The sequence below is a fragment of the Natrix helvetica genome (genome assembly GCF_964273705.1).
Source record: "Natrix helvetica genome assembly, chromosome: 1".
NCBI classification, from domain to species: Eukaryota; Metazoa; Chordata; class Lepidosauria; order Squamata; family Natricidae; genus Natrix; species Natrix helvetica.
This window is the reverse complement of record NC_138548.1, coordinates 215,852,339-215,865,829: the sequence shown is the minus strand read 5'-3', so window position 1 is coordinate 215,865,829 and position 13,491 is coordinate 215,852,339. Positions and strand designations below refer to the sequence as shown.

The window sequence follows — 13,491 nt, the reverse complement described above, 5'->3', positions numbered from 1 at the left end:
CCGGATGAATGGTGATGGGGAGGCCCACATCGCTGCCCTGCAGATATCTTCTATCGGCGCCTAAGTGGCCCAGGCTGCAGACCTAGCTGTGCTCCTCGTAGAGTGTGCCGTGATACTGATCGGCATTGGTAGCTTCTGCGCCTCATAGGCGAGAGCGAGAGCCAACTGAATGCAACGGCTAATGGTGGAAGGAGAAGCCCTTTCCCCTAAGGATGAAGGTTGGAACGATACAAACAGAGCCTCAGACCTCCGGAATTCAGCTGTCCTTCTCAGGTAAATACGCAATGCCCGTTTCACATCTAAGCGGTTCCACCGATGCTCCTGCTCCCTGGCCGGGGCAGGGCAGAAATCCGGTGAAACTAAGATGACCTCTGCTTGCTCTTTGACTACCTTCTGGATGAACCCGAGAACGAGAGGAAAGGGAGGAAAAGCGTACAGCAGCCCAACTGGCTACCTCGTGCATAGGGCGTCGACCCCTTCTGTTCTCCGATCTGGGAACCGAGAGAACTGTGGAACCTGTGCATTGGGCGGAGTGGCGAACAGGTCCACCACTGGTCTTCCGAACCTCTGACAGACTTTCCGAAACAGCTCCACTCCCTGGAAAGCCTCCCTCTCCGTTGTCTACCGTCTCCCAACTCAGCCAGTCCGCTTGGTGGTTGTCGACGCCAGTGATGTGCTCCGCTCAGATGGAAGTGCCATGGAGCACGTGCCCTCTTGTCGATTTATGTGTGCCTTTGCTGCCACGTTGTCGGTTAAGATTAGGACATGGTGACCTTTGACCGTGGTCTAGAACCATCGTAGGGCGAGATGGATCGCCTGGAGCTCTAGCCAATTTATGTTGTGCCGAAGGTCACTCCATGACCATTGGCCCTGTGCTAGGTGGAAATCCAGGCTCGCCCCCCAGCCAAACAGACTGGCGTCTGTTGTCAGGATGAGGCACTCCTGCTCCCTGAATTCGCAACCTTTGAGCAAGGCTGGAGAAATCCATGATTTGAGGGACAACAGTACCTGTGGCGTAGCTGGCATCTTGAGCGTCAAGTTGCTGGAATCAAACTTCTGGTAAAGGAGCAGCCTCCATTGAAGTGTCCTTGCATGTAGCCGCGCCCATGGTACCACCTCGATACAAGAGATGAACTTCCCCAGCAAGCTGGAGAGGGAGGCTATGGGAAGACAACGATCCCTCTGAATCTGCTTAACTAACTTCAACAAACTGGATCTGCGATCCGGGGAAAGAAAAACTCTACCCAAACGGGAATCTATAACTGTTCCTAGATGAAGAATCTTAGTGGCTGGGATAAGGGTACTCTTTTCGAAGTTAACGAGAGAACGGCAAACGTCCTCCGGTGGGATACGTGCCTGGATCTGCTCCATCCAAAGGATAGCCGTGCGGCTGAAAAATGATGCAGAGGCTGCCGCCTTTATGGCCCAAGTTGCTTACTGGAAAGTCCTCCTAAGGGTCATCTCCGCCTTCCTACCATTGGCCTTCAGGTTTTCTGCCACATCCTTAGGCACCAGCGAGGTGGGAGAAGCCAAGGCCACCACAGATGGATCCACGGTGGGCATCTGAAATGCTTGGGAAAAATCTGGTTCGATATTATAAAACCTTCTATCATTACTGCCAGGATTTGGGAAGGCCCCAAGATTATCCCATTGCTTCTTTACCACCTCCAAGAATAAATGGGGAGCAGGAATCTCCTCCTTAGCAGTTTTAGGTTCAGAAAAAAACAGGCCTTGAGGTGTCTTCGCTGGATCCCCTTCCTTGCCGCCTCACCTCCCCCCAGCTCTGCAGTAGCATGCGCCTTGCGCAGAAGAGATTGAAATAAATTTGAAAGAAACAAGCCCGTAAAGGCGGGGTGGGGTGTGTGAAAGGAACCGGAACCTCCTTATCGTCAGAAAGATCTGAATCTCTCTGAACCTTATCTCCCACAACCAACCCCTGACTGGCTAGGGAAGGTGACACAGGGTGGCTGATCGGCTGGGCTGGGGCCTGTGCCAAAGATGAAGTAGCCCTAGGAACCGGTGGCCCGCCTTGGGATGGTGGGTGTGGGACCTGCCGCTGCAGGCCTGCAGCAACACCAGAGGCGATCACCCTTTCAATAAGATTCTGAAGACCAACAGGTAGATCATCTACATCCAAGGAATCCCAGTCAGGTCCACCTGAAGCCTGACCCAGAATGGACTAAGGAACCAAGCTAAGCGTGGTCGAAGCCCTCTCCCCCAACTGGGCCTCTTGCAAATTCGAATCAGCCTGGAAATTTTCCTGGTTCTCCATGGAGAGAGGAGGCAAAGGGAAAGCCTCCCCAAAACACTCCCTCAATGAGTCTGGGGATCCAGGAGGGGAATCTCCCCTCGAAGGTTCCCCCTAGGGTGATCTGGACCTAGATGGGGAAGAGTTGAGCTTGTCCTTCAGGGCTTGCAATCTCTCGGCCCTGGAGAAGGTCAGCCCCGCACCTCCATCACAGCAAACCGGAAAGGTCTTCACTCCCTCTTGAAGCACACCCTGATGCGAAGATGCCGAGATTGGCGCGCTTTGGGGCTGCTGCGACGTCCAGGGAGGCTAAACAAGTCACGTGCCACTCCCAGCCACTTCTGCGGCTCCACGGGGTGCTGAGAAGCTTTGAGCTCTTCTCCGCTCTTTCCTTGGCTCCTCGCGGCTACAACAAACATCTAGGAGCGATGGGGGCTGTCGGGCTGGAAACACAAGACCCATTAGCCCCCAAAGGCTGCTGCACCAGCAAAGAAGGGCTCCACATGGCTGCCTGCTTAAAAAAAATGGTTGCCGGAACGCCAATCAAGCCTCCGGAGCCTCAGAGCCCTGCACCCAACCCCCAGGCAGCTAGAAAAGCCACCGCCAGGGACTTACACGAAGGTGGATGAAGGGCCTCAGAATCGGGGAAACAGGGATGAGCGAGGAGGGTCCAGAAATGGAAACAATAATCAGGAGTCCAAAAATTGTAGTCTTGTCTCAGGCTGGATTGGATTAAAACTGGAGTCTGAAAGGAGGAGCTCAGAGGCGTGGCTTCAGCTTCAATCCAGTCTCGAGGCCAATTCGACGTGATTATGCCATCTCTGGACCATCCTGCAAACTCACTCTGGAAAATTTTCTAATTCACAATGTGGTTAGCAAACTGGTATCACTGCACTCCTAGTTATCAGTGGTTGTTTTGCTGAGCCTGCATTCTGATTTTGGCAGGAATGTATGTGTGTATGTGTGCGGGGAGGAAAAACCTTAGACTGTAAAAGAAACATTTTCTCAATTTTTTCTTTGCTTGTAATTGTCCAGTTGTCTGAATATGCAGTTGTTGACCTGTAATTTCCTTCTCCCTGAAAGAACGTTACTCCATAGAAATCAGTTTTGTAACTTTTTTCGTATTTTAATAGAAGAAACTCCATAAATGTAACTCGAGAGTGCCTACTGATTGAGCCATGGAAAGCCTCGAATCTCCAAACTCTCTTTTAAGAGAAATGTTCTTGTTGAGCAATTACTTGGAAACCAGGTGGAAGAAGGAATCTAGAGAGGAATGGAAAGAAGTGTCACCTGTCCTCTTAGAAAAGAAAATAGATTAATGACATTCAGTGGATTTTTTTTTTTAAAGAAGCATATGCAGCCTATTCAGCTGTGTCACACCAAGCTTACTGCTGGGAAGTGATCGTGTACAGAATCCAAAAATAACAGTCATCGAAGACCTAGCAACGAAAAAACATGTTTATAGGTCCATTAAAAGTCCAATAGCTTGAATTACAGAATAGAATGGAAAGCAGTTTCACCTAATTCAATTTCAGTCTATCACCTCTCTAACTGAAATAGCACTTTTCAAAACACAATATAATGGAAGGAATTGGGAATGCCATTGATATATACAAATACTCTTGTGTAACATTCCAGAGGCACTGAGATACCAAATGACTTATTTTAACACCAGCTTTCAAGACTGAAGAGCAAAAACTCGCCAGCCTTCTTTTCAGTTTCCATTTCAATGTTATTTTACTTGCTGTTACCTTTCGTATGTATTATGCCTGGTTTGTATATAATGCTATACACTAAGATACCAGAGGTAAAATAGAACATGTATTTATCTGCTGGATTAAAAAAAAACATTCATTTGATGAATTTCAATTTTAGACTTTTGTTTATTGTATGAACCCTTTAATGTTCTACCGGTAAATCATGATATGCTTATCTGTAAAAACAAACAAACGTATTATTGTTTAAAACAGTGATCAGGCTAGATCCCGAATCTAAATTGTAAATTACTAAATATTAAAACAATTTTACATTTTTCTTAAACACCATATACAGTATTTTTCGGAGTGTAAGACTCACCTTTTTTCCTCAAAAAAGAGGCTGAAAATCTGGGTGCATCTTATACACTGAATACAGCATTTTTTTGCCTCCCAAAGCCCCGCCCCCTTCACCAAAATGGCTGTGCAGAACCTGTAGAAGGCTTTCAGGGAGCTCCTGGGGGCTGAGGAGGGCAGAAAGGGGCAAAAAGCAGGCTGTTCTTTGACCCCCCAACCCTCAGCAGCACTCTATAAGCCTCTATAAGGCTATGCATGCAATTTTTTAAACAACAAACGGGCGCGTTTTTGTGAAAAAAGGGATGTTTTTTGCTCATTTTTGGGTCCCCACCCCACCCAGGAGCACTCTGCTAGCCTCCCTCAAGGCTATTCATGCCTTTTGTTTGAAAAATATATGCGCACATTTTTGCGAAAAACGGACCGTTTTTGGATGTTTGCAGTGCAAAAACTCCCCCCCCCCCCGGAAAGCTCTTTAACTAATTGATGAGAATTACATTGATCAAGTGCTGTGCCAGCAGAAACAAAGTCTTAAGGTGCTGCAGATTGTCAGCAATTTCCTTCTCCAGCACATGGATAAATACACCTGGAAACATCTACTTACCTACCTACTCTCTCTTCCTACCTACCTATTGTATTTCTCTCTCTCTATCCCTCTACCTACCTACCTACTCTCTCTCCCTGCCTATCTATTGTATTTCTCTCTCTCTCTCTCTCTCTCTAAATACCTCTACCTAACTACCTACCTACACACTCTCCCTCCGTCCTGTATTTCTCTCTCTCCCTACCTATCTACTGCATTTCTCTCTATCCCTCCCTCTCCCTACCTACCTACACTCACTCTCTCCCTACCTACCTACTGTATTTCTCTCTCCCTCTCCCTCTATCTACTTACCTACCTACCCTCTCTCTCTCCCTACCTTATCTACCGTATTTCACTCTCTCTCTCTATTTTTTCCCCTCTACCTACCTACCACCTACCTACCTACCTACCTACCTACCGTCTCTCTCTCCCTCCCTCCCTACTGTATTTCTCTCTTTCTTTATCTCCCTCTCTATCCCTCTATCTACCTACCTATTTTTTTTTAAAAAAAATTGCCTCTTCAAACCCTTGGTGAGTCTTATACTCTGGTGCGTCTTATACTCCGAAAAATACGGTACATCATAAAAACCAAAATGTTATTTAACAAAAAAATGCCATACTCAGAAGCATTAATCAAGAACTATCCACACAGAACCCTCCTCAATAGCCAACTAAGTTTAAAAGGTATGAAAAATATTTAAAGTAAAATTCAATTTAAAAAACAGTAGATTTTGGGACTCGTAGCAAGGTTATGCCAACCAAGGTCTCAGGCTCTCCTTTTCCCTTCCAAAGCTACATATAGAAAAGGAGTGAAAGGGAAGAAGGGAGAAAAAAAAGGTTCTAAAAATTAATGCTACAAACCAATGGGCTGCCTATCACGATAATTCTATGGTTGCTGGGCAACCATACACAATATTTACTATTAGATAAAATTGAATTGTGATCGAAATCAAAAGACAACTAGGATACTAAAACCTGATTGAAAGGTTTCACTTTAAAAAAGAGACAGTGTCTGCTTAACTGTATGTTAAGATTGTACACAAATTAACAGTTAATTTTCAAGTGATCCATGCCTGAACTGAAAATGCAGGTTTTATATGCTTTGATTTGTATGCTGGTGAAACACAGTTCTGAGGCGAAGTGAAGAAAGACACATTGAGATTCTTCATGTGATATCTTATGGATCTTGGACTCTAACCCAAGTTTCCAATACACTTCAATTTATTTATGTATTCGTTTGTTTGTTTATATCCCGCTTTTATTATTTTTACAAATAACCCAAAGTGGCAAACATATATATTCAAACACACCTTCTTTCTCCCATTTCCCCCACAACAACAACCCTCTGAGGTGAGTTGGACTGAGAGAGAGAGAGACTGGCCCAAGATCACCCCGCCGGCTTTTATGGCAATTTTCAGAGATTTCTACTTGTTTTTTGAGTCATGATTTGTTTCAAATGAAGGCTTATCATTATATTTCTCCCTGGCCTATTTCCGGTTTTTGTGCTCAACCTGTTTCTTGTGATAACTACGAAAGTGAACAAGAAATCGACTGAAAAAGCCGTGTTTACATTGCTCATCTGCAAAACTCAGTTTTGTTCAATAAATATAAATAAAATCAATCTCAGCTTAGCATTATGAACAAATACAGCCAGACAGAACTATGTACATTTTTGTTCCCGAACTGCAAAAATAAAACAAAACAAAATTATAGCATCAAGATAACAGCGTAAAGCAGAATCAGTTCCCCTCCTTGCACGACCATATTTTTTAAAAGAGCACATTGATGAATCAAATGAAATTATTTCCAGCTTTAAATCATTACTACATTTCTGGGCCCTCACCCCACCATACTTTTGAAAAATAATAAATCAATTTCCAAATAAAGAAAATAAAAAGGATAAATTGCTTCAGAATGGCTTTCCTTCTGCTTTTCTTTCAGAAATAATACAGGAAAAATCAAGGGATCTTCTGTACAGATAAGAGTTTGTCATTGGACTGTTGTTCTGAAATACTGTATTTTTCGGAGTATAAGATGCACCAGAGTATAAGACACACCAAAGTTTTGAAGAGAGAGAAATAGAGAGAATTGAGAGAGAAATACAGTAGGTAGGAGAGAGAGAGAGAGAGAGAGAGAGAGAGAGAGAGAGAGAGAGAGAGAGAGAGAGTGAGTAGGTAGGTAGAGGGATAGAGAGAGAAAGAGAGAGAAAGAAATACAGTAGAAGGGTAGGAAGAGAGAGAGAGTAGGTAGGTAGGTAGATGTTTCTAGGTGTATTTATCCATGTGCTGGAGAAGGAAATCGCTGACAATCTGCAGCACCTAAGACTTTGTTTCTGCTGGCACAGCACTTGATCAATGTAATTCTCATCAATCAGTTAAAGAGCTTTCCAAAAAAAGGGGGGGGGATTTTGCACTCTGCAAATCTCCCAAAAACGGCCCGTTTTTTTAAAAAGGCATGAATAGCCTTGGGGGGGGGGGGACTTGCAGAGTGCTCCTGGGGGGAGGGGCAAAAACGTTTTGACATTTTTTGTCAAAAGAATTGCATGCATAGCCTTCTGGAGGCTTATAGAGTGCTGCTGGGGGCTGGGTGGGCAAAAAACCACCTGTTTTTTGCTCATTTCTGCCCTCCCCAGCCCCCAGGAGCTCTCTGAAAGCCTCCATGAGGGTATGCACGGCCATTTTGGTGAAGGGGCAGGGCTTTGGGAGGCAAAAAATGCTGTATTTGATGTGTAAGACGCACCCAGATTTTCAGCCTCTTTTTTGAGGAAAAAAGGTGCATCTTATACTCCGAAAAATATGGTACTTCCATTATATTTGCAAATCATATTTCAAAGGGAAAAACGCATCTGCAAGTACTAAGGGACACGTGGTAGTCATATGTTAGTGGTCATTATCTTCCTGTCATTTCAATAATTTTATGTCCTTGACATGCACAGACTTATACAAACTTATAGCTATTCATCTCCAATACATGATAAATCCATGATATATAAAAGGATACATTGGAAATACATCTGCTAGATACAGCAGCCTAATTATTTGTTAGCAGGTTCTTACAGGAGAGCATCATGACTCTAAGTATCAAGGCAAACATAACATATTATTGATGCATATATATATTTAAAGAAGGGAAAAGACACACGGGCCCTTTAGATTAATTCAAAAGCTATCTCTAACAGCTCAGTTCAGACATATGATAAGAGATACTACCGCTTTCCCTGAAGTCTGCTGCCTGGGAGGGAGGGAGAAAGTGTCTAAAAGAAATATACCACTTGCTTCAATATTGCTTAAATTCAATTTCCACAATTTCAATTACCCCTGAGGAAATTCACCCCTTAATAAATTAAAAAGATTGCCCATCTCTTCCTTAAAGACTTCTTATTAACATTATTATGGAATTAGCATCTCTAGGGACCTATATCCACACAAGTTTATGTCACACTAGGTTTATTATCCTTTGGGGTGGTGGAAGAGTCTTGACTATAATAACCGCAATGTAGACTCATTGTATGGTCCTATGGAGGCCTTTAAAAAGGATCTGGGCAAGTATCTATTTGGTTTGCCATAACTATGAATTAATGTATAAAGTAAGGGATTAGATTAAGTCTCTTCCAACATTGTGGATAATTTCATACAATGTGTTGCTAAAAAAAATAGTATGCCTTCAGCATTTTACATGAGCTAGGTTTACTAGTACATGGAATATCTTAGCATGGATTTTTAATGCTATTTTTTTTATTTCTAGTGATCAACACTGAGTACTGGTTACTTCCATAACTGAGTCAGGAAAGAAAAACAACCACCATACAACCATCTAAGAATAATTCATATTTAAAAGTAAGTCATTTAGCAACAGTTATCAACATCTATCCCATTTTCTTTATTTTGTTCCTAAAGTCCCTGTTCCCTGGCCAATCTTCCTCTTCAGTCTTTCATTTAACATTATAAGTCATAACATACATATAAACTAAGTGCTAAAAAGGAAAAAATATTAAAACAGGCGCGTGAAGTGAAATGAAACAAAGTTCAGATAGCTAATTAAAATTATTCAGTTCAAATATCAACATCTGCTGCCGATTATACAGGATGGTGCAGAAAGGCTGAAAATGATAACTAACTAATCCAGCAATGATCAAATATAGTTAATTCCACTTACAAAATAACCAATCTATGAAAATGCTGAAGTGTGCTGCTCTAATACCTTCTTTATCACCAGCACAAACAAATGGATCCTAATAAAAGATTCACCAGACAATTTTAAGAAAGAAATTGTTTCAAATTTAGATAAAACAGGCCATCTAATCTCTTTAATTTGGTGGCAATTGTTTTGATCCTCTACAGAGGTCTTTACCTTGCTTTGACCCCCTATATGGAAAGTATCTCTTTGCATTCCACAAGGAACCTCAGAGACTTATAAGTATAGCATAACATCAGCTGTTCCACCAGGCAAGCAATCCAGATTGATTGATGCTAATTCAGGAGTAAGTTTCACTGATTTCAATGGATATGTGCAGATAACAGAATTGCTTTGTCGTTTAACTTTTACAAGTGTACATAATAATAACTGAATTATGCATCTCATTACAAAACCTGATACACTCACGTACTTAACCCTTTTCAGGTTAAGCATTAATTAAGCACTTCAGCTAAACACGCACAGAGACAATTCCTTTGGACTCCCTTGACTTATGTCTGCCTGTTTAATGACAGTTCAAAGTTACGACTTTGGAAAAAATCATGTATGACCAGTACTTGCATGAGTCATTGCACCATCCCCGTGGTCACATGATCACAATTTGGCGCTTGGCAAATGGCATCTATGACAGGCTGCAGCATCAGCAGCATCAGGTGGTAATAATTTGCAACTTCTGCAGAGTTCTAGCAAAAAACAGCCACACGGGAAGATGGATTCACTTAAGGACCATGGCGATTTGCGTAACAACCGCCATAAAAATTGGTGTGAAATCAGGTCTGACTTGACTTATGACCAGAACGATTTATGATGGAAATTCCAGTCCGAATTCTATTCATAAATTTTATTTTCTATATACAGGTAGTCCTTGACTTACAACCTCAATGGAGCCCAACATTTCGGTAGCTAAGTGAAACATTTGTTAAGTGAATTTTGTCCCATTTTACGACCTTTCTGGCCACAGTTGTTAAATGAATCACAACAGTTGTTAAGTTAGTACTGTGGTGGTTAAGTGAATCTGAATTCCCCTTTGACTTTGCTTGTCAGAAGGTTGCAAAAGGTGATCACATGACCCCAGGACACTGCAGCCATCATAAATACATGCCAGTTGACAAGCATCTGAATTTCGATCACAGGACCATGGGGATGCTGCAATGGTTGTAAGTGTGAAAACTGGTCAGAAGTCACTTTTTTTCAGTTGCCAACCAGTGTAATTTTGAACGGTCACTAAATGAACTGTTATAAGTCAAGGTCTACCTGTACATATTGCAGTGTGAATGTCAGTGTACTACTTGTCCATCTGAAGCCATTTAATGGCAAAGATTATTTCCATGGCTAGTACAGACCTTCACTCATACACCCAGAATGTAAACAAGGCTTATTTATTTGTGCCTCCATTTGAAAATAAATGTGTTCATCCAGGAGCAAATGTCAACTTATTTTCTTAAACTATTAAAATACTGTTTTTAAAAGTAAATAGGCTAATATTTAAAGGATGATGCCAAAGTGTATCTTTGTACAAATTATATGCCTAGGTGCTCTTAATTTTTTATTCTGTTTTTATCCTTGTGTTTTTAAAAAATATATTATGTTGTTATAAAAGGAAATTTTAGTAAGTGTTGCTATAGAACAATATGCATTTAAAAAAAAATAGGTTTAAAGACATTCTAATGTTTCCCTGAGAAATAAATGCATGTTTCGGGGAGGGGGGGGGACCAAGAAATGTTATTAAACCATACTATGCTATCAGATTATATTATCTAGATATCAGGTATAAAGTTTCCTCCCTCTATATTTTGTGATTACTTCTGGATATGGCATACATGAAGAGAGAAAATACCAACAAAACGCCAGGCATACCAGGCAAATTTCAGGGCTTTTACACTTGCTCATAACTTGGATTTACACACTGCAAATCTTCCGATCTGATTACCTCCAGTGATCACATAAGACATTGGATTTAAACTCTGCCTCGGTGATAAAACAGCCACTTTGATTCATAATGATATACTAACAGCAAAGTATACTGTAAACTTACCTGTCCACAGCCGGGGGCACTGCACACAAACGGCCTGTCGTCTCCCATATTTTTCCACAGTCGAGCTGCAAAGGGAGGGGAGGGGGTGATGGAGGAAGAAGAAAAAGAAATAATTAAGTTAGCTAAAGATGAAATTTGAGTCGAAATGCGATTGTGTAGCAGCACTTTTTAGGAGTATCAATATCAATGATATGCTTGAACAGACCACATGGCGCAAGGTAGTGGGGATGAAGAAAGACAATGAGATTTCTGGGGAGAATAGACAGATATTGAGCAGCAAGGTCTGCCTGTCAGTCTGCCTGCCTCCCAGTTTGGGCCAGAAGTACATCTAGCAAAATGTGCAACAAGTGGTGGGATTTAAGCCACACACACACACTGCACTAATGCAACTGTTATTTAGAATCACTGAATCATAGAGTTGGACTTGTATTGGGGAGCCAAGGAGGTCCCTGATTCCAATCCCCTGCTCAGTATTGCATAGGAATTCTAATTAAAGCATTCCAGACAGATGACTTCCCAGTTTCCTGAGTTCATCCAGTCAAAGGCCGCCTAGCATCTCTCTGAGAAATTGTCCTTCCGTTCCAGTGTTTTTACCGTTGGGAAGTTTTTTCTTCACATTTTAGCTATCACCAATAGTGAAGTAGCAGAAAAGATCAGATCCTTGAAAAACATCTGGACCACAGATACTATGTAACGCCTGACATTTCAAGTAATCTACACATTCCCTCCCGCTTCCAGAGTGGGAACATGTTGTTTAGGAATCACAAAAAGATTCAGTATTTCAAGAAATAGACATATTGTAAAACTTAGCAAAATCTCAGTTCTGCTTTATACTACTCTCAGGTTGTTTTTGCAGGCCTTAAATCTTCATTTCTGGCCACAGAATGAAGATAGCTGGATTACGAAATACCATGCGTTATTTATTATCGTTCTGAAGGTAGTCAGTTTTGGTGTTTTGTGACCACCACAACACAGATAAGCAAACATATTTATAAAGTGATTGTACAATGTACAACAATCTATCTCCAAGATATGGAGAGATAAATTCAATTATTCTCAATGTGGAACCAATATTTTTAATATGAGAGAACTACAAATCTGTAATTATTCACAGGATTGTAGGAATGAAGCCCCATTTTCTCAAGGCAATAATCTAGCTCCCTGATAGTAAAATTGCAAGAGTGATGACGAAAATGATCTGTCATTTGACACTGTAAAAGAATATGAAATATCAGTCCTGTTACACAACAGGTGAAACTATTCTTATTAACAAAAAGTGCAAACAAAAGAAGCCTCCGCTATGCAAATTTTAGAAATGATCACTTCTCCGTCCCTACCAGCTTTTTAATAGTGAAACTTAAACAATTACAGTATAATAAAATTGCTATTATTTCTTCATAGAAATGACTATTGCATACAGTTCTTGACTTACAACCGGTTTGAAGAGATCGTTTGAAGTTACAATGGCACTGAAAAAAGTGACTTGCAACCAGTCCTTGCACTTAGGGGAATCATAGCATTCCCACGGCCACATGATCAAAATTCTGGTGCTTGACAATCGGCATGTACAGTATATCACAGAAGTTGAGTACACCAGAGGTGGTATTCAGCAGGTTCTGACCAGTTCTGGAGAACCGGTAGAGGAAATTTTGAGTAGTTCGGAGAACCGGTAAATACCACCTCTGACCGGCCCCGCCCCCAACTATTCTCTGCCTCCCGAGTCCCAGCTGATCTGGAGGAAATGGGGATTTTGCAGTAAACTTCCCCTGCCATGCCTACAAAGCCACACCCACAAAGTCATGCCACACCCACAGAACTGGTAGTAAAAAACAATTGAATCCCACCACTGGAGAATACCCTCCTCACATTTTGAAAATATTTAAATATCTATTTTCATGTGACAACCATGAAGAAATGACACTTGGCCACAATGTCAAGTAGTGCATATATAGCTTGTATAACAGGGTAAATGTGCTGCCCTCAAATAACGCAACACACAGCCATTAACGTCTAAACTGTTGGCAACAAAAGTTGTTGCATTTACGATTGTTGCAACATCCCGAGGTTGTGTGATCACTATCTGTGACCTTCCCAGCCAGCTTCCAACAAACAAAATCAATGGATTAACTTAATGATTGCATGATTCATTTAGCAACTACCATGATTTGCTTTACAGGCATAGCAAAAAAAAATTATAAAATTGGGCACAACTCACTTGCCTAGTAATAGAAGTTCTGGTCCCAATTGTGGTTTTAAATCGAGGACTACCTGTAGTTAACAGAGAGTCGGTTTGGTGTAGATACCAAGCTAGAAATTAGGAGAACCTGAGTTCTAATCCTACTTTAAGTGCAAAGCCAGCTGGGAAGTCACTTTCTCTCAGCTC

At 41.7% G+C, this 13,491-nt stretch overlaps 1 protein-coding gene across 1 annotated transcript in view; it reads right to left on the bottom strand.

The window, feature by feature from the left end:
- LOC309382708 (cyclic AMP-dependent transcription factor ATF-7) overlaps positions 1 to 13,491 on the bottom strand; it is a 139,062-nt gene that overhangs the window by 82,772 nt on the left and 42,799 nt on the right. Inside the window, exon 2 of the mRNA XM_081934461.1 lies at positions 11,109 to 11,173. Within this exon, the coding sequence (XP_081790587.1) occupies positions 11,109 to 11,156 (48 nt within the window). The 5' untranslated portion in view covers positions 11,157 to 11,173. The remainder of the gene's footprint in view (positions 1 to 11,108; positions 11,174 to 13,491) is intronic.